The sequence below is a fragment of the Helianthus annuus genome, chromosome 17 (genome assembly GCF_002127325.2).
Source record: "Helianthus annuus cultivar XRQ/B chromosome 17, HanXRQr2.0-SUNRISE, whole genome shotgun sequence".
NCBI lineage: Eukaryota > Viridiplantae > Streptophyta > Magnoliopsida > Asterales > Asteraceae > Helianthus > Helianthus annuus.
The window spans coordinates 14,290,306-14,312,023 of record NC_035449.2 but is presented as its reverse complement, the minus strand read 5'-3'; the positions used below and the strand labels follow the sequence as shown (position 1 = coordinate 14,312,023).

The following is a 21,718-nucleotide window of genomic DNA, read 5'->3' as shown; positions in this document are numbered from 1 at the left end:
GTAGGCATATATTCATTCCGTGAGCTGCTTGCTAAAACCGAAAACCAAGAAATTTTTATACACTCCCTTCATGGCCAACAGTCTCCGCCCGTAGCCTTTACGGTCCAATCTTCCCGATCCGGTAATTCTCGTTCTAATTCTGGTTTTAATTACTCTAACCGTGGTAGAGGTCGTGGTCGTGGTGCAGGTCATGGTCGTCCTCGTATACCTCCTCATTGTCAACTATGCAGGACAAACGGCCATTATGCAAACGCCTGTCCGAATCTCGCTAGTTTTGCAAAGCAAGCATCGTCTGCTGATGCAAATCTGGCCCATGCTTTTCATGCTTAGTGCCATGTCACTGATGAGGACCATCCCGACTGGGCTGGCGATACTGGTGCGTCGGCTCATATGACTCCTTATCTTAAGGATCTTGATCCTACTTTTCATTCCTCTACGCATGATTTTGTTCGTTTTGGTAATGGTCATACATTACCTGTGACGAATATTGGAACCACATCTCTTACAAAAATATTCATCTAAAAAATGTCCTTGTCGTACCGCATCTAACTAAATGCCTACTCTCTATTAGCAAACTTACCCATGATTCTCCTGTAGATGTCCTTTTCTCTAATAATTTTTTTCATATTCAGGATCGAAAAACAAAGGAGATCCTGGCAAAGGGAACATACGCCCCTCATAGATTCTTTGAGATCTCACCAGGGATGTTGCCAAACATCCCCACACTTGATTCATTGCATCCGTGAAGATAGAATCGTAGGAACCTGTCAAAACACAACACACCAAAACGAAACCAAACCAAAATACAATACTCTACATCCTCGGGCTGCCTCCCGAGAGCGCTAAGTTTAAAGGTCTTCAGCCAGACCATACCTGATATGCGTTACGGTGGTCTCAATGCACACTTACCCAAAACATTTCCAACGAATGCCCGGAAATTTACATGCCATCTCCATAAGCTTCTCAGTATAATTGGCATGTTCAGACTGCACTTGCGGGTTTCGCTAATCCACTTCACGATATGTACCCTGAGGTCTTGTAGATTCACCCTTCTCATCTTCTTCCTCGAACCCTCTTCCCCAAACTTATTAATTTGAATGATTGATATGGGGAGAGGTTCGGTACACACATTTATCTCATCAGACTGCTCTGCCTCCTCATCCTCACACACCATCTGATCCACCAGTGACTCTTCATCAGATAAAGGATTCATTGGTGTGGTATTATCCTCCACAACCTCATCCTCCATGTGAGAATAATCTAAAATATCATCAGGTAATGGTGAGAGACGCTCTTCTATTTCTATCTTCATTTTTAACTTCTGACACTTGGAAGCTAGGCAGCTGATTCGATCTTCATCGGAAAGGTTGGGTGCTACTAAATACTGCTCGAGTTTTGACAAACTCGCTTCCAACGTAGCAAGCTTTTTCTCCTCCTCGGTCTGATAAGTATAGACACCCTCGGGCTCAGGATGTTCCTCGGGATGATACTGTTGGTATCCCTGATACGGTTTTGAGATGTATGCATCCATCATTTTTTTATTCCAATACTCTGGATTTTCCAAATACACCGCGCACACATCCTCATCATAAGAAGTATGACAACGACCGCAACAGAAACATTGTCCATCCGTCCTTGGCTCATAATAAGCATCCTCGTCCCGATCATATCCATCCGAGTAATAATCATCCTCCACCGTTGTATCAGAGTCATAGAAATATGGTGGAGGGGAAGGATTATCATAGCAAGGCATCGGTGGTTCTGCTAATTTCGCTCTTTCCCGTCTAAATCGGGCCTCGTGGCAACCGATACACGGGTGAAGTGGTTCCCTACACAAAATGCATCTAAGAGAGGTGCATAATATTGTAAGATCTGTCATCCTGCACAAACACAAAAACACAAGTACCACGCATAAATCTGAACAAAACAAAACAAAACTGACACTATTTTTGGATTTTTTTTTTATTTTTATTTTTTAAACTAAAACTTAACACTAAACACTTTGCGCACGCCTCCCCGGCAACGGCGCCATTTTGATGTCTGTCGTTAGTGACATGCAAAAACCGAAATAAACTAGTAGCTAGAGTAAGTCGGATATCGAACCAGAGGAGGATTGTGGAAAGTGTTATGATGCTAAGTATTAATTAACTACTACTAAATTGAAAACTCAGTTTACTTGATTGTGAGAATTATCTAAATTAACGAATAAAAATTGTGGTTTAAAACAATGATGAGAAAAGGTGATCACTCCGGGATTCAGATTCTGTAATTACTAATAACCTAGTTCTGATTTTATTGGATGCTATTGATTGAATAGTAAATCTGTCACATCTACCAGTTACCTATGCAGTTCAAAATCTTAATATTAATTGATCAGATAAATATTAAAACAAACATACATAGAAATCATTCAATCAACAAAAGCATAGTTGGATTCAAAACATAATTATAACTCTGACTGTCACTCAGGATTTGTCTGTCACACAAATAATATAATTATGTAAATAGTCGGCTGTCACCCGACTACAAATCCAAATCTCAATACAAAAAAGAAACTAGAATAAAAAGTGTCTCACAAGAATCGTTCACCCAGAGTGTTCACGAGAGATTTAGCCGCTCATCACGGTTGATTGATCTTCACTGCTTGATACCCGGTTGAAAAAAATACGATGATCGATGGATGTGATATCCCCCCTAACTCCTGTTGCCGCCCCCAATATATGCGTGTATATCTCCTCACCCCCTAGAATTTGCTAACCCATTCACGGTTAATGAGGATGATGTCGGCCCACTTCTGATGTCCACGTGCGGCCCAATCTTTTGCTGTGATGATGATATATTAATTGTGTTGTTCACTAAAAGTCAAGACCCTCAAAAAGTCGGCCCACTATGGCTGCCTCAAAAGATGTTGTGATATGTATTGTATTATCTTCAATGAAGATTCACGTGTATGAATCTAATCGTGGGCCCCCAATTTCCTAATAATATTGTGATGTTGTTGCTTCCATCCTTGCATGTGCCGCCCAAGCCACCAACTCCCTTCAATTTCTTTTTAATATTTTGTGATGATGGATAATTAATTCCTTCACTCCCCAAGTCCACGTGATCCCTTAGATGTTTACCAAATCCTCCAAAAACATATCACCATATTAATTAAACAACTTATGCGCTGACATTTAACCAACCATAGCTTACGGGTTAAAATCCGTAGGTTATGGTTCATACATTCTGTTGTAATCAGACACTTCTACCCGTAAGCCACACTCCTCACACACCCAACTTTTATTTAATTACCACTCAGCCCCTGGACTTCAATATTATGCGTATCTTATGATTTGAAGTCATTTTATCACCTGAACAAGTACCTAGCAACATGATATGTGCCGGTTAACATCCATGGGTGTTACGCTTCATCACCAAGCATCCTAACTTCACCATTTTAAGCTGATTAACCTGTAACACGAGAAACACGCGTAGTTATCACATTCGAAACACTTAACCGCTTAAAACACAATACGATACGTATTTTAACACACTTAACGCTCTTGTTTTGCAACCTCCATCATTTAATCCTAACTTGATTAAGGAATTGGTTATAAAAGGTCCAAAAAGAGATTTGACTATTGATGTCTGTCGTTATGGACATGCAAAAACCTATTTAAACTATTAGTATAGAATAAGCAGGGTATCGAACCAAGGGAGGACTGTGGAAAGTGTCGTAATGAAAAGGGTTGATTAACTATTACTGAATGGGAAAAACAGTTTGTTTGATTGTGAGAAATAGCTAAATTAACGAATAAAATTTGTGTTTTAAATCAATGAGAGAAAATATGGTTCCTCCAGATTTCAGATTTTGCAATTAAATTCAACTATGTGTTTAATCGTTACCTACATAGACATAGGTGTTAATTTTGATTCATTAATTGTGAAAACCAACGACTAAGTACTCCGGTCAATACATAACGGGAGGTTATCGAATGATTATCAATTATAATTTACAAACCCTAACCCCATGTCAAATATATCCCAATTACTAGAACTCTCGGGAACTGAATGCTTAGAAATTAAGGTTTAAATAAACGTAACTGTTTACAATCAAGAAATCAAATCAATGGTGAAAAGCATCGAATGCTTAGATCACCAGGTAAAACGATTGTGTCAACACATAATATCAATCAACTCTATCCGGAGGAAACCACAAAAAGTTTAGCCGCTCATCTCGCACGAAGAATCTTCAAAAGCTTGATTTGATGAAGAAATCATGGTTGATTCGGTGATTGAATGGAGAATCTTGATGGAATTGAGGTGAAAAAGTCTTCAACTTTGAGTCTTGGAGTGCCCTCAATCGATTGTAGATGATAGATAATGATTCCCAACTTTTGAAACCCTAATATATACTTTAGAGGGCTTTTTTCGCGGGTATGGACTTGCCCGGGTCGTAAGCTACGAGTTAGGACTCGTAGCTTACAGATTAAAAACTCTGTCTACACATTGGACCCAAACCGTAAGCTACGAGTTACAACTCGTAAGCTACGGTCGTGTCCTTCTCTTCCTTTATTGCTGAACATAAGCAACTCGTAAGCTACGAGTTGTAACTCCTAGCTTACGAAACAAGAATTCTGTCCACAATTCAAACAACTCCAAGAACTCGTAAGCTACGAGTTACAACTCGTAGCCTACGATCGCGATACACAAGTCCCTTTCCTTCTTCACATCAACTTTCAACAAATGTCATTTAGGCCCCTGTACTTTATGTTTTCCCATTTCTCTCATATATGAGCATAACATAACTTCCAAATAAGTACCGAATGGCCCCTCAACTTATAATCTTCTTATTTCTTGCATATCTAGGCTTCACACAACTTCTAAAAAATACCAAATTAGCCCCTGAACTTCACTTTTTCACACTTCTTCCACTCGTGAGCCTTTATATCACCCGAACAAGCTTTAAAACTCATTCTTGAGCTGCAACATCACATCCTATGCTCACAACTTCATCTTTAACCATCGTAAATGCACCTAATTCCGTACTTTACCTGCAAAACACTAAATTCTCGTAGTCACTTCATTCCAAGCAAATAAACACATCAAATAAACATAAATCATTATATTTAGACACTCTAAAGCTCGGGTTTCACCCTCTCCATCAACTATTGATAAGGGTCCCGTGGATAATGTTGGAAGACGATTTTCTAAATTCATGTATAATAGAATTCTATCAAACAGGGAGACGTGCGATAGAGAATGGCTAGTGTATTCGAAAGAGCTTGATAAAGTCTTTTGTTTTTGTTGTAAACTTTTTAGACAAGGGTATAAGAAAGGCGGGTTGGATAATGAAGGTTATTCGGATTGGAAGCATGCTTCTCAAGGTCTTAAAGACCATGAAGTTAGCTTTGAACATCTCAAGCATATGCATCAATGGTTTGAAAGGCGTCAAAGGTTGGATTGCAATGAAACAATCGACAAAGAAGCATATGAGCATTTCAAAAAGGAAAAAGATTATTGGAAAGAAGTGATTTTTAGGATTATTGCTCTTGTGAAATTTCTTGCTAAACATGGCTTAGCTTTTTGTGGGTCAAATGAGAAGTTGTATCAAAAAAGAAATGGAAACTTTTTGGGATTGGTTGAGATGTTGGAAGAGTTTGATCCGATTATGAAAGAACACGTGCGGTGTATTTTGAATGATGAACTCCATATACATTATCTTGGGCACAATATCCAAAACGAGTTGATACAATTATTAGCTGGTCAAGTTAAAATAGAAATCATCAAAAGGATAAAACAAGCAAAGTATTACTCCATCATACTCGATTGCACACCTGATATAAGTCACCAAGAGCAGATGTTCATAATTGTGAGGTATGTGAATTTTAACTCTAGTTCTGTGACAGTTGAAGAATCGTTTTTAGGTTTTTTGGTTGTTGAGGATACCACAGGTAAGGGACTTTTTGATGTTACATCTAAGGAATTAGAGTCTCTAGGTCTTGATATTTTTGATGTGCGCGGTCAAGGCTATGATAATGGGGCGAACAAGAAAGGAAAACGTAATGGAGTTCAAAGTAGATTTTTAGAAAAAAATCCTAGAGCTTTGTATAGTGCTTGTGGTTGTCATAGTCTTAATCTTGTGTTGTGTGACATGGCAAACACGATTACTAAGTCTAGGGTATTTTTGGAACAATACAACCTATATATACTATCTTTACCAATTCTATTAATAGGTGGCAAATTTTGAAAGACAATGTTAAAGGATTGACTGTTAAATCATTATTTGTCACTCGTTGGGAAAGTCGTGTAGATAGTATTAAGCCTATTAGAACTCAACTTGTAGAAGTAAGAAAAGCTTTGAAAGAAGTTAGTGACTCGGATAAAGATCCTAAAATTCAAAGCGAAGCTAGATCACTTGAAAAGCATGAGGTTGGTGACTATGAATTTTTGGTATAAATCGTCATTTGGTATGAAATATTATCAAACGTGAATGTAGTGAGCAAAAAGTTGCAATCAAAGGATGTGGTTCTTGATGTTACTATTGATGAAGTGGACAATTTTATTTAATACTTCAAAAAATATAGAGAAGTGGGGCTTTTTAAGGCGATTGATGAAGCTATAGAAATTGCCAATGAATTAGGTATTAATGCGGAATTCCCTTAAAAACGTGTGATACGTAGGAAAAAACAGTTTAATGAGAATTCAAGTGTAGAAGAAGTTATATTTTCACTCGATGATGATTTTAAAGTCAACTACTTTCTATGTATTGTTGATCAAGCTAAAAGTTCTTTTGAAACAAGATTCGATCAATACCAAAAATTCAAAAAAATATTTTGGGTTTTTGTTTCCTAAAAAAATGAAGACACTTGATGAACAAGATCTTAAGGCTCGTTGTTATCGTCTTCAAGATGCATTAAAATATAAAGAAGAATCGGACGTTGATGCTAAAGAACTTTATTTGGAGTTGAAGTTGATTAGGACCTTTTTACCGAGTCACATTGTTAGCCCTATTGATGCTTTAAACGATATCATGCGGCTCGGTCATTGTCCTAATGCTATAAATGCATATCATGTGCTTCTGACACTTTCGGTAACGGTGGCATCGGCAGAGAGAAGCTTTTCTAAATTGAAGTTGTTGAAGTCTTATTTGCGATCGTCAATGTCCCAAGAAAGACTTAATGGATTGGCGATGATATCTAATAGCATAACGTAAATCACTCAATTGATTTATGTAAATCAAGCATGAGATTATGTAATATTGTGTAATTATTTGTATATTTAGTTTCCTAGTTTATAGGCTCTTGTAACTCTATATATTATTTTACCAATCAATGTAAAGGCAAGAGATTGAGTCATAATATGGTATCAGCCTAATTGGCGATCCTACCCTTCCTTCCCTGCCTTCTTCCTTTCTTTTTCCTCTATTCCACCGTCGCCCTCTGTCTTCCTTATTCCTGCCGCCCACTATCTTTTCCCCAATATTAATACTTCAATTGTTACTTCAATTGATAATATCCCCACTAACTCGATTGATACTTCAATTGCTATTTTACCCACTGACTCAATTCCTTCAATTGATAATATTCTCAATTGTTATTTTATCGATAATATTATAAATTCCTTCAATTGATACTTCTATGGCATCCTTGTCGACCACCCTCACCACCTCCCTACACCCTCTCCTTCACTTTATCCCTCATAAACTCAACTCCTCAAATTATCTTGCATGGAGTGAACAGGTAAAACTTGTTCTCTCCCTCCAAACCCTTCTCGGCCATATTGACGGGTCCACAAAACCTCCTGCCGAAACCCTCACCACGGATGATAAAACCTCTCCCAATCCAGATTATGCCACCTGGTTAGCCAATGACCAAGTCGTGTGTCTTCTCATTCAGTCATCCCTATCCGAAGAGGCTATGTCCGAGATTATCAGGCTCCACACAGCCCAACAAATCTGGCTCTCTCTTGAAACCGCCTATAGCCACCCTTCTCTTGACTGTATGCATACCCTCAGAGACAATCTCCGCCTTCTACAAAAGGGATCCTCCACTGTGGCAGAATTTGGACGCAAGTTTAAGGCCCTCTGTGACCAACTCGCCGCCATTGGTCACCCGGTTGATGAAACCGACAAATGTCATTGGTTCCTCTGTGGCTTAGGGCCAGCCTATGAACATTTTTCCACCACATATCGTGCCGTAGGCATATATTCATTCCGTGAGCTGCTTGCTAAAACCGAAAACCAAGAAATTTTTATACACTCCCTTCATGGCCAACAGTCTCCGCCCGTAGCCTTTACGGCCCAATCTTCCCGATCCGGTAATTCTCGTTCTAATTCTGGTTTTAATTACTCTAACCGTGGTAGAGGTCGTGGTCGTGGTGCAGGTCATGTTCGTCCTCGTATACCTCCTCATTGTCAACTATGCAGGACAGACGGCCATTATGCAAACGCCTGTCCGAATCTCGCTAGTTTTGCAAAGCAAGCATCGTCTGCTGATGCAAATCTGGCCCATGCTTTTCATGCTTAGTGCCATGTCACTGATGAGGACCATCCCGACTGGGCTGGCGATACTGGTGCGTCGGCTCATATGACTCCTTATCTTAAGGATCTTGATCCTACTTTTCATTCCTCTACGCATGATTTTGTTCGTTTTGGTAATGGTCATACATTACCTGTGACGAATATTGGAACCACATCTCTTACAAAAATATTCATCTAAAAAATGTCCTTGTCGTACCGCATCTAACTAAATGCCTACTCTCTATTAGCAAACTTACCCATGATTCTCCTGTAGATGTCCTTTTCTCTAATAATTTTTTTCATATTCAGGATCGAAAAACAAAGGAGATCCTGGCAAAGGGAACCTGTGAGAACGGACTCTACATCCTTCGAGAAGGAAATCGTGCATTCAGTGCTTCCTACTCGGATCATCATCTCAAAGCCTCCTTTGACAAGTGGCACGCACGCCTTGGTCACGTGTCGTTTGATACTATTTCTAGATTGCATAGACATGGCTCTTTGTTTGTTACTTCACTTTTACCTAAACCTAAAGTTTGTTCTCCATGTCAATTATCTAAATCTAAACGTTTGCCTTTTGTTTTGAATGAAAAACGCTCTTTGCATGTTCTCGATTTGATACATTGTGATTTGTGGGGTCCTACACCCGTTACTTCCTCGCATGGTTATCGGTTATGCTATATTCATTGACGATCATTCTCGTTTCACATGGTTTTACCCACTTAAGCATAAGTCTGAATTTTATGAGGCCTTATTAGTGTTTGCTCCATTTGTTCAAAACCAGTTGTCATGCAAAATTAAAGTATTTCAGAGTGATGGAGGTACTGAATTCACAAACCACCGAGTACAAAATTTTTTTAACGAACAAGGAATTCATCACCGTCTTTCTTGTCCCTACACCCCTGAACAAAATGGGCGTGCTGAACGCAAACACAGACATATAACTGAAATTGGCCTCACCATGCTTTTCAACTCTCATGCCCCCGCCACATTATGGACTGATGCTTTTGCATCCGCCACCTTCATTATTAACCGTTTACCCTCCGCTGTACTTGATTTCAAATCCCCTTTTGAAATTCTGTATGGTAACTCCCCTACTTATTCCAATCTTCGTGTACTCGGTTGTCGTGTATTTCCTTACTTGAGGGACTATGCAAACCATAAGTTAGCTCCCCGCAGTGCAGAGTGCATCTTTATTGGCTATGATGCAAAATACAAAGGCTATAAATGTTTGGATCCACATACTCATCGCGTCTATGTTACGCGTCATGCATAGTTTGATGAAGCAAATTTTCCGTTTAGTAATCACACTTATCCTGTTGATGAGGCTACCTTGGTTTTTTCAAATTTTGATGAAACCTTACCATCCATTCCCATACCAAACCCGCCAACTTTACCCAACATACCCACTGAGACCACACCGACACCTATCGAGCCCACACCTACCACCCATGATCCATCCCATTGCCCTTTATGTTCCACTTTTGTTGGCCAACTTCCGCATCCTTCAGCCCAATCCAATCCATTGGCCCATACTTCTCCATCGTCCCAACCTTCAACCTCGACCCACACTATCCCAGCGCCTCCTCTCACTCCCTCGGCCCACTCATCTTTTCCAACCCAGCCCACTACATCCCAACCCGAGTCCACTGTACCCCAACCTGATCCTTCTCTTAGCCCACCTCAGCCTTCCCACACTAACTGTGGATCATCTGTTGGGCCGATATCATCACACCCAATGAGGACTCGATCGAAAAACGGGATTTACAAACCAAAGTTTTATGCTAATCTTGCTTTGTTTTCAGGTCCTTTACATCATGCTCTTCTTGCAGCACAGGATCCTCGTGGTTTCAAGTCAGCCGCAAAGCACACTAAATGGGTAAAAGCAATGGAGGAAGAACTTCAGGCGTTACGCTCAAATAATACTTGGGTTCTCGTACCAAGACCTTCCAATGCAAACATAGTTGGATCTAAATGGGTTTTTCGGACAAAATACAAAGCTGATGGTTCTGTTGATAGGTACAAGGCTCGTCTGGTTGCTCAGGTATTCACTCAAATTCCTGGGCTAGATTTTTCACACACTTTCAGTCCGGTAGTAAAGGCCTCTACGGTTCGTGTGGTTCTCGCTCTTGCTAATAGTTATGGATGGTCGCTTCGTCAGTTGGATGTTCGGAATGCGTTTCTCAATGGAAATCTTACTGAAACTGTTTACATGGAGCAACCTACAGGTTTTGTTGACGCAAAATTTCCTCATCATGTGTGTCAACTTCAAAAAGCTCTCTATGGTCTCAAACAAGCACCCCGTGCTTGGTTTCAGCGTCTCAGTAATTTCTTGCTTGCCAAAGGATTTGTTTGCAGCAAAGCAGATACCTCCATTTTTATCTTCAAAAGAAGGAACGCCGTCATCTATCTTCTCGTCTATGTAGACGATATTATTATTACTGGCAGTGACACTTCTCTCATTCACTCGTTTGTTACTAGCTTGCACTCGTTTGAGTCATAATAATATCTCTTGAAAACGAAATATTAGAAGGTATGGAATATAAAGACTTGATCAAGAGCTTTGCTTCCAAAAACGCTAGGAGAACCTCACGATTTGCTTCTAGTTCGATCATTTAGCTACACTAGTATTGTTTTGTTTATTTTATAACAATTAATCAATTATCGTTGCATCGTGGTTTTTGGATATATAAAATGATAAGTTTATATTATAAAAAGGGGCCCAACATTTTTGTCTCGCATGAGGCCCAAAAGTTTTTTATTATTCTCGGAGACGGCTCTGAGCTGGTTAGTAAGCATCCTTTGTCAGATATTAAAACCCGGTACCTCTCATAGATTTTTACGAAAGCAACCCGAATATCCAACACCTGAACCATAGGTTTCATGTTCTTCGCTTACCATTTTCCGATAGAAATCTCCGCCTTCCGTTAGTCTCTCCGCCATTGGATCAATGCTTACATGTAGTTACTTGAAAACCCTACTGAGAGAAAGAGTGAAATATTTGGAGAAGATAAAAAAATTTAAACTTTACGGTACTTAACATAATATTGAATGCAGTTACTTGAAAACCCTAAAGAGAGAAATATTTGAAGAAGATGAAAGAGATTTAAACCTTACGTTACTTAACATAATAAACTCAAATATATACTTTAATAATTATTTACATATATATTTATTATTTTTTAACCACAAGTCCACGGGACTAGATACCAACACCTACCTTAATAATAATAATAATAATAATAATAATAATAATAATAATAATAAATAAATAATATTATTATTATACTATACTATGCTATGCTATGCTACATGTACAAAAGGGATGAGTGGAAATAGTGCCAGATTTGTCTGACACTTGTTCACTGGTCCTCCTGACAAATTACAATTTTGCCCGTAGCTTAAAATTATAGTTGTGTTATCGTTTTAGTTTTTTTTAAACCAAAAATATGGTAGTGTTTTGTTTTAGTTGGTTGACTCGATATAATTTTTATTGAGATTATATTATAAGTAGTATGTACAAGTAACCGAAACACAAGCGTATATGTTATGAAACTGCTTGAGAAGTTGAGTTTGATTGACTGCTTCTCATAGTCAAATAAAGATTTTGTATTTCATGCCTGAATCTCAAGATTCTGAGAATTCGTAACCGGAATATGGATTATACCGAAAGGTTTGGTGGTGGTTCGGATGATAATGAGGGCTTGTGTGTCGGCCTTCGGATTTGTTGCCTGAAACTGGTGTGTTTGGAGTATTTGTTATAGGTATAGTCTTACCATTAGTCTATTTAGCTTGTCTTTCTGAACTTGGTGGTTGAATAGTGCAATTCTTAATTAACTTTCAAGACAAATTACTTGATGGGAATATTTGAAATATTCAAATCAGTAAAATATACAAGTTACAAAGTGCTGAGTAAGTTTTTTATTTGATGATCTTTCAACTGTTTTTGCCATTGATTTTGTCTTATCTATTAAGTCATGAACTGTGTTTTGTGATTCTTGATTTGTAAGAATTGGGTTTTGTTTATATTGATGAATTGGAATCTGGGTATGTTTCAATTGATGATCTTGAACTGTTTTTCCCATCGATTGTGTGTTTAGCTCAATCATGAATTGGGTTTTGTTTAATTTAATGAATTAGAAACCAGGTTGGTTTTATTTGATGATCTTGAACTGTTTTTCTTATTGATTTTGTGATTCTTGATTGAATTTGGTTAAAATTTTAGGCTATAATAGTTGGAGTATTATCGGCAATCAGTGACATAGTTTCTCAGAAGCTCTCTGGCATCCAGAAACTGCAAATCCGTCGTCTTCTTCTCAAAGTGGTATGATTTGATTATCTTTCATTTTAGGGTTTAACTGAATCTTTTGGTGGATCTTATGATTCAGTTTGATCTGTTTTTGTTGACTTTTTGAAGTCAATCCATTGACTTCATTATGTATCAAAAATCTTGGATTAATCTTTAAGATGATTTGAAAGATTTTGTTTTGGTTGTATAGTTTGATTAACATGCGAAGTTATGCAGCTTTTCGGGTTTTCATATCTTGGACCATTTGGGCATTACTACCACATATTGTTGGATAAGTTGTTCAAGGGCAAAAAAGACTCGACAACGGTTGCCAAAAAGGTATTCTATTGAGCCTTTTTCTTGGTTTTATGTTGAGTCTATTGAGTCTGACCTATTTGGGTCAAGGGGGATTCTGAGCGTTTTGGGTTGGGTTGGAATGATAGGGTGTTGGGGTCTTGAGTTTATTGGGGTTTGCTTAGATGGTTGTAGATTATTGAGATGGAGTTGCTGTAATATGTAGGTTGTAGAATATGATGCAAGTTTTTTTTAGAATTGTTTAAATTGTGCTGGTTGATAGTAGTGTCTTGGTGTAATGGGCAAAATCTAAGGAGTAATGGAAAAAATGAGTTAGAGTGGCAGGGGTATAATGTGAACACTGGGAAAATTCTGAAATGGGAAGATTGGGGCCTGAATGTTTGCATTATTGTAGTCATGAGACAGTTTAAAAGTATGTGCAAAGGTAGCAGGAGCCGTCATAACTGTCCTTTGTTTTTTGGTTGTCGGGGTATTTTGGGTATATTGTAAAGTATGATAGTATGAGACAGATGCAGATATTTCGGATGACTGATTATAGAGATGGTAATATGAGATATGGAGTTAATAAGAGACTCAGGGAGTGGAAAGAGGATATAGAAATGGGTCAAAGAAATGACTATTGTTGGAGGTGCAAGTATAAATTTGCTGTTTGTTAATGTTTTGGATTATATGAAAATGAGATTGGATTATTAGTGTCTCACCGAGGAGAAAACAATATGATTGGTTGTTTTGGGGTCTAATTGGGGGTTATAAAGAGCATATACTTGTGATTTGGGCCGTGGCTAATAGAGATGGGATTGGGGGTTATAAAGAGTATAAGCTGAGAGGTACTATATGTAAATGGATAATGTTGGGATTGAAGAATATAAAAATAGAGGGCCATAGGCAGGATGTTGGGATTGATTTTGGAAATACAATGGACATTCGAAGTAAAAGTGGGTGGCTTAGTTGTCCTGAGTTGGAATTGTATTTTTTTTAATGATTCAGCTTGCGACTTATATAATTTAAATTGATATAAAAACAATCGGATTCATTATACGTATAACTTTCGAAAACATGTATTTTTACTTTATTTAATGACATAACTCGATTAATATAAATTAATTTTTTCTACCCGGAAAGTTACCGGGTGATAACCTAGTTAATCAATAAATGCAATCGTATTCAAATTAGATCCCGTCTCATGACCCATCTAGAAGCCCAATCCAGACTGGTCCTGTATGGAACCCTTTTAGGCGACGGCATATTCACAAAACTACAAAATCAATGTCGGCCCAATATAATACTGTCTCGCAACCCTATGATCCTAATCCTATATAACTCATTACAGAAAATTAAAAAAAAAAAACGTTTTTGTGTGACTTTTGGGCTTTAAGATTTAGGCCCATTGAAAATCGATTCAGCCTGAATGTAATTCATCTTGTAATCTGTTCCGGTATACCATAGAAATCAATATGTATTTGGGCCTAGAGATTTGAACTTTTTGTTTTCTAAAGAGTTAATTACTATTTTCGGTCCATGTGGTTTGTCAAAAATCATACATCAGTCCATTAGTTTAAAAATTGCGATTCCAGTCCCTGTGGTTTCACTTTCGTAACCATTTCAGTCCACCTCCGTTAACCCCATCCATTTATTCTGTTAAGTACACGTGAATAGACCATAATGCCCTTATTAATAAAAAACTAAAAGATATCTAAATGAGCTAATTACTGTTTTCATCCCTGTGGTTTGTCAAAAATTATTATTTCAGTCAACAGGGACGAAACAGTAATTAGCTCATTTATATATCTTTTTGTTTTGATTAATAAGGGCATTATGGTCAATTCACGTGTACTTAATAGAATAAATGGATGGGGTAAACGGAGGTGGACTGAAATGGTTACGGAAATGAAACCACAGGGACTGAAATCGCAATTTTTAAACTAATGAACTGAAATAGTGATTTTTGACAAACCATAAGGACGAAAACAGTAATTAACTCTTTTCTAAAATAAACAAACCATGTCTTGTATTAGGGTAATAGTGACAAGTCTCCTATTCCAGTGTGGGGTATTAACCTAATTTTTTAGATTGGGCCTTTAAACTTTAGTCTCTAAGTTGGGAAATGTAGTCGAATATTGGGCCTAATTTTAACTTGGACCTTCAAGACGACAAGTGGACCTGTAAGACGACTGATTTGATCCGGTACTAACCATGTAATTAATTCTTCTAGAAAACATTGACACACTTAAAAGGAGTTTATATCATACAAATATGTTTTGAAAAATTAATATTCAGTAATCCAAGGATTTAACGAAAACATAGTACATGAACATGAATTCACTTATGATCAATAATACAAAATGATCATATTTATCTCACTTTTATGTCATATACACACATATATTTGTATATATGTAGCTAGTTTCATTGTCGACATGAAGTATAGGTCGATCTACTTGTTAACAACATGACAATTCTTTCGTATTTCACCGTTCTTTCCGGTAAGAACCTTGAGTCCCCCCATCCGGCTCATCGAGTAAGCGAATCCACCCTTAAAGTCTTCAAGCCCATTAGCATATTCATCGGTTAGATCATGTGTGTCAGTACCATACAATAGTTGTTGGTCAACCCCTAGAACAGATTTACTTGCCAACACTCTTGAGTAGTAAGAATTGGTAAACTTGTGTGTTGGGTTATCCGGGTTCAAGTTTATAAGAGGATTGGGCTGGCCCAACTTCACCTTCTTGGGACATTGCTTTTGTAAGATGCTTAATGTGGTTGGTTCCATTGTCGGGTCGGGTTTCCCTGTTTTGTTGAAGTCGTATAGTCGGTCTAAGATGTTGCTACAACGAGTTCGGCCCATCATATGTCCTCCTAAAACCACCCAAAAACAAACATATAAAAGAGGTCAGAAATAATATCATAGTGAAACCGCAATGTAAGGATTGCTAGAACTTGCAACCACATAAGCAGTTTACATCATCAAAACTTGCTTTCAATAAAACTAACTATTAAAATACCATAACTTTTAGGATTTTAAAGTTATTTTTATACTTTTAGCATGAATTGAATTGAGATATAATTTTTATGCAATGTATTTCTTGATCCGAAAGTATACATTGTTAACCTTTTGATATATGTTTCTAGTACTAGGGCCGCTCGCTCAAGGGGAGAGAAATAAAACAAGCATTTTGGGCCCCACTTCCCTATGACCCCAAATTAAAAAAAAAAAAAAAAAAACATATCATATGTAGGTAACTTTGACTATAAGATTGTTGACATTGAGGTTTATGATCTATAATTATGTATACACAGAATCATAGGATCTAAAGTATTTTTTTTTCTTTTTATTTTTTACGAAAAGAGCCTTAATTTTAATATCTGCTTTGGGCTTACAATATTTTGAGTCGGGGCCTGTCTAGTACATCTGAATACCAAAACATTGTGACTGAGTAAATTAATTATTGGGTCCTGACACTAGCAACATACCTAGAAGTGTAACCATGTCTTGCAAATTTAAACCTTTATCTGTGAAGTATTTGAGAGCTGATTCCCACGAGATCGACGGCGAGGGTAGATCAACCCACGCAGCATCCGATTTCCTCCCGTCTCTTCTTCCCAAGAAAACTGGGTATGACGGTCCACCCGACTTCAAATTTCAATTATAAAACATGTAAAATGAAACTTTAGATCCTTGTAAAACATATCTAAGTACAACATATATGGTGAGAATAATAGTTAGTTAAAAGTACTTACAAAGTAAACAGCATCTCTAACAGCAATATTAAGAATATCAGCACACGAGACTACTCCAGGACATCTTGCTTCAATAACCTTTTTCGCTATGTCAATCACTGCAAACGCGGCTAGTCCGCGGTTCTTAGGCGATTTTTTCTCCGTGTTGTCACCATCCAACAAAATCGATGCATCACACCCCTATAGTTAATTTCACACATTCCGGCTCGTAATTTAAATCATGTTACTTATAAAACTATTAGCTGTTCAAAAATGACCAGTGGTAGCCTCACCTTTTCACATATTGTTACAATATGTGAAAAAGTGGGACAATGACTGGTTATTTTTTAAGTTGGGACAGTTGCCGACCAACGGCTAATAATTGAGATTATTAAAATCCGGTATTCCTTTAGAACAAGTAACAAGAACAACTTACATTAACCATGCAATCAGCATACAACAATTTAATAAGCTTGGGGGCTATGGTCTTGTCCTTGTCATATAAAGACTTCACTTGGTGTCGAACAAAAGGTTCAACATTGGCACATGTATTATGAACCTTGTAGTAATGGCGGATCAACGGTGTTGACTCTGGAGGCAATAATCCCGTTGCCTCCACCCCAGCACCGCAAACCGCCAAAATTACTATAAAAGAGAGAAATAGAGAACCTTCTCTCTTCATCTTCTTATATCCTTGATACGTACAGATTGAAAAATATGTATATCTTTGATGAAAGTGCATGGTGATTGTAAACATGTAGGTATCATATATATAGGCTACAATGTGTAGTATTCTACATGGGTTTACAGAATTACAGGTAATGCTCACGTGGAATTTATTTAAAAATTCATTTGTGGCCAGTTGGGTTTTCTTAGAACTTTCAAGAAAAGAAAATAGTTAACGTTATTTTATATATTTTAGTATTGGGATCAACTTTACGTTTGTGTGTCAAAAAGTTATTAACACAAGCTTGTAATAACAAAAAATGTTTAACGTTTAATTGCATAAATTTAGTAAATCAATTAGATTAATAGTGTCATATATTAAAGTAAATATGGTTTGATTTTTAAGATGATAATATGATTTTATAACATATGCTTGTAATAACGAAAAATATTTAACAACCTAACTTGCTAATTTTGTGAAAAGCCACGGTTGTAATTTGTTACCCGTGTGGTAATTAACTAATTAGTCATCATTTGTCTTTGAATTAAATTTCTGAACATCCTCTAATTCTAAGTGCATACATTGGTAGCTCAACATGGAAAGATGGAGGACAATCGTGTAAGAGAAGAAGAGGAGAGAGAGGTCGATGGTCACTGACCGTCCAAGGGAGAAGAAGCCGAGTTCTTTGAGACAAAAGGATATAGAATGGACAAAAGGTCTGCGAGTTTGGAGAGAGGAAATGGGCTTTTTGAAAGGAGGTAGATGTCAGTCCCAAGGAAACTCCGAATACAGGCCTAGATCGTTTGTACAGACAGACTTTTTGGGGTCCTTGACCTCATGTATTGCTGATTACGGATGTTCTAAAGATAAACCCTATCAATCTACCCATGTTCATCATCACTACCAACCATTCGTCTTTAGCACCATAACTTAAACCGTAGCCCAAATTATGTTCGTTTGAAGTTTAAGCTTTTTCTGCCATTTTTCCCCTTATCCAACTAGTCCAAGTAAGAGTCCACCAATTATTACATCAACTCCTCATCAATTAAACACGTACATATATGTTTATGGACTCACTCAATGTAACATAACCATATAAACATTTTGACATATTGTTGAGACCATATAGCCTATTGTTGAGACCATATATTACTGTCAGGTTGGACCGGTGTCACAATTCGTCCCCCGCCAAGATTTGACCCTAAGAACTCTCAGTCAGGAACCCACATAAGTGGGTAAACCTTCCCACCTTCCCTATATAAAAATTATTTACATATGAGAAAATGATAGTAATAGATTAAATTCAACAATAATTATTTTCACTCTCTCAGTGATAGAATATATTTATTTGAGATATATATTCTATGACTGATCTAAGGGTGTCCGGAGTGGGCGGTAAAGGGGGGCGGCAAACTCGGTTTACCGAGCGGGAACACCGCCGCCGACCCCTTTACCGATCGGCAACCATAAAGGGGCGGGGACAGCTTGCCGACTCGGTATTCTTCAATCTTTTGACCGTTTGTGCTTTCCAACGGTAATAATACCGTTAAAGTAAAAAAAATATATTTTTTTGTTTAAAAAAATTACACTATACATACTAGACCAAATACCTTCTTTGTCATCCACTTTTTTACATCCAACTCTGTAAACTTTCAAATATTTTGATAAAAATGGAAGGCTCATCAAAGAAGGGTGAAGACAAGAAGAAAATGGTAGGCTTCGGTTCGAACTCGAGGGGTCAAGATAAACGTGGTTCGGGTGGTACTAGTGGCCCGTTTCATCCGCAACTTGGGTTTGCGAATCAAACCCAACCTCCATTTTATTTTAACAAACCCATGCATCAACCTTTCAGTTATGATACCCAACCCATCCAAAATTGGATGCAACACGGTCCGACGATGGCTCGACCCGGTCATTATGATTACCCCCTAGAATCACAAAATGCTTTTGACCCGTTTGCTTTTCAAACCCCAATGTCACAATCACCGAGAGACTTACAAAATGACTCCGATGAGGAGTTCGTGGCGGAAACCCAAGAACAAGAGTTAGACGAGGATGAAGATGTTGCGGTTGAAGAAGTTGTAGCCGAACCGGGAAGAAAAGGAAAAGCGAAACGGGAAAATTGGACGCATAGACAAGAAGAGGCGTTAGCAAAGGCTTATGTTCATTGCACTTTGAATAAAAAGAAAGGCAATCAACAAAGGGCGGATGGGTTTTAGAAGAAAGTTCTAAACCACTACAATGAAACGGTCGGAGGAAGTAACCGAACCCACCACCAAGTTCGCTCAAAATGGATGCCGATGCAAACAAAAATTAACACATTCAACGGCCTATATCATCAAGCGGTAATTTTTTATACGGTTTATTTTTTAACGAATTATTTGGATTAAGTTGTTGATAATTTATTATCTTAGGATCGTTTACGTCCTAGCGGGGAGGACGATGCTTATGTAATGAAGCAAGCGCTAAAGGATTACAAAAACAAAGAAAAAATTGACTTTGCTCATATTGCGGCTTGGGAGGTTGTTAGAACAAATCAAAAGTGGTCGCCGATACCTTTATTGAATGAAGAAAGCTCCGACTCGGGTCGAAAAAGAAAGTCTTCGGATTCGGGAAATTATGCACGAGGATCACCGAATGTCGAAATCTCGAGCGGATTCGATCTTCCCGACATAAACGAGGATCCTTCACCACCACCAAGACGACAAGCGAGGAAGGACAAAAAGGACAAAGGCCCGTCTTTAACAAACGAAAATCCAAGAGATATAACACACAAATTCGAAGAGTACAAGGCCATGAAAAAAGAGATAATGGAAATTAAACGTATACGAGAAGAAAAATACTTTACCTTGGCGGATGAGCAACGAGAGGCGTTGCGACAAACAATGTTCGACAAGGACTTGGAGACGTATAATCGGCCCACCGACAATGTTCACCCTGCTATGTTGGCAATCACACTCGCTAGAAAACGTGAGATCGCAAAAAAATATGGATGGCCTTGTGATTTTTAGTTTTTTTTTTTAAGTTAGATTTTATTTAAAATGTAATGCTTTATTTTTATTTAAGATGTAATGCTTTATTTTTATTTATAAAAAGTTTATGTTTTTTCCATTTTATCTTAAATTAAAAAAAAATAGAAAATAAAAAAAAAAGTTTACCACTTCAGCAAGTGTTTAAACCATTGCCAACACTTTTCAGCAAAGTTTAAACACTTTTGCCTGATTGACATGGCGCGCTCTGATTGGTCGGTTTTTTAGTTTACCACTTCAAAGTGTTTAACCACTCCTTACACCCTAATTTTAGATCAACTTTTTTTTTTTTCATTTTATTGGGGATTAAAATCTTCTCCCAATATATTAATATTATGTTTTTTTTCATTAAACTATTGAGGGCACATGTGACATGCAAACAATTTGACTAAGGTGTATTAAACATTCCTACGCATTCTTTGTATCATCTTCCATCATAAGTTACGCGCTACATATGCCGCATCGCAAAATTCCAAAATTGGTTGTTCATGTCGAGGTTAAATCAGGTGGGATGATATGACCCACCAACTCCCTTTTAATTCTGAAAGTATAAAATATGCATATAGGTTTACTAGTAGGGTGCCCGCGCAATGCGGCGGGACGACACTTTAGATTACTGCACTTGTTTCTCGTAGTTTTCTTATTCGTATAATATTTATGATAACATTATTGTGGTGGATATATGTCATTAGTATTACACATATTTAAAGTTTTGTTTTTTTATAAAAATTAATAATCAAAAGACAAAAAAAATTAAGTTGTTATAACTGTAAAGTATGTTTATTTTATTGGTTAAATTATAAAGTATAATTTTATTCTTTAAAGTTCATAACTTTTTTTTAAATATTCACATAGTACTCATCCAATAAACTTTAAGTTTAAAATTTTAGTTTTTATAAAAATTAAAAATAGTATTTGACTCATAAGTACGCTTTAGAGCTTTAACTTAAATTGTTAATTTTCAGTTTTTTACAGATATAAAAAAATTATATTTTTATAGAATTTCAATAAATATTTTTATAAAAAAATAGGATGTTAAGAGTTTATAGCTTTATTAACTTTATATCATATAAAGTTCAGATTTTTAGTTCCTAACAAATGTTATCAATATGAGTCTACTTTTAACTTATAATCCCTAAAAATATACAACACAATCTACTATGTATCTAGTCAAGTTGGTAAAGAATTCTTTTGAAACTGAC

At 37.2% G+C, this 21,718-nt stretch overlaps 3 protein-coding genes and 1 long non-coding RNA gene across 4 annotated transcripts; 3 read left to right on the top strand and 1 right to left on the bottom strand.

Annotated features, from left to right (window-relative positions):
* The first annotated feature begins 5,200 nt into the window (after window positions 1-5,200).
* LOC110923727 (zinc finger MYM-type protein 1-like) lies at window positions 5,201-7,198 on the top strand. The gene is made up of 3 exons (XM_022167787.1): window positions 5,201-6,129; window positions 6,219-6,435; window positions 6,848-7,198. The coding sequence occupies exons 1-3, from the start codon at window positions 5,201-5,203 to the stop codon at window positions 7,196-7,198; spliced, it is 1,497 nt and encodes a 498-aa protein (XP_022023479.1).
* A 4,856-nt stretch (window positions 7,199-12,054) lies between these two features.
* Window positions 12,055-14,158, top strand: LOC110922742. The gene is made up of 3 exons (XR_002583452.2): window positions 12,055-12,264; window positions 12,726-12,824; window positions 13,026-14,158. It is a non-coding gene; the product is annotated as an uncharacterized LOC110922742 (long non-coding RNA).
* A 1,199-nt stretch (window positions 14,159-15,357) lies between these two features.
* On the bottom strand, window positions 15,358-17,541 carry LOC110922741 (probable peroxidase 26). Its single transcript, XM_022166956.2, has 4 exons — window positions 17,257-17,541; window positions 16,842-17,021; window positions 16,575-16,734; window positions 15,358-15,959 (listed from the first exon to the last, which is right to left on the bottom strand). Exons 1-4 carry the CDS (start codon window positions 17,500-17,502, stop codon window positions 15,538-15,540), a joined length of 1,008 nt encoding a protein of 335 aa, XP_022022648.1. The 5' UTR covers window positions 17,503-17,541; the 3' UTR covers window positions 15,358-15,537.
* A 2,169-nt stretch (window positions 17,542-19,710) lies between these two features.
* On the top strand, window positions 19,711-20,498 carry LOC110923134. The gene is made up of 2 exons (XM_022167309.2): window positions 19,711-19,832; window positions 19,902-20,498. The coding sequence occupies exons 1-2, from the start codon at window positions 19,782-19,784 to the stop codon at window positions 20,496-20,498; spliced, it is 648 nt and encodes a 215-aa protein (XP_022023001.1). The 5' UTR covers window positions 19,711-19,781.
* The last annotated feature ends 1,220 nt before the right edge of the window (window positions 20,499-21,718 follow it).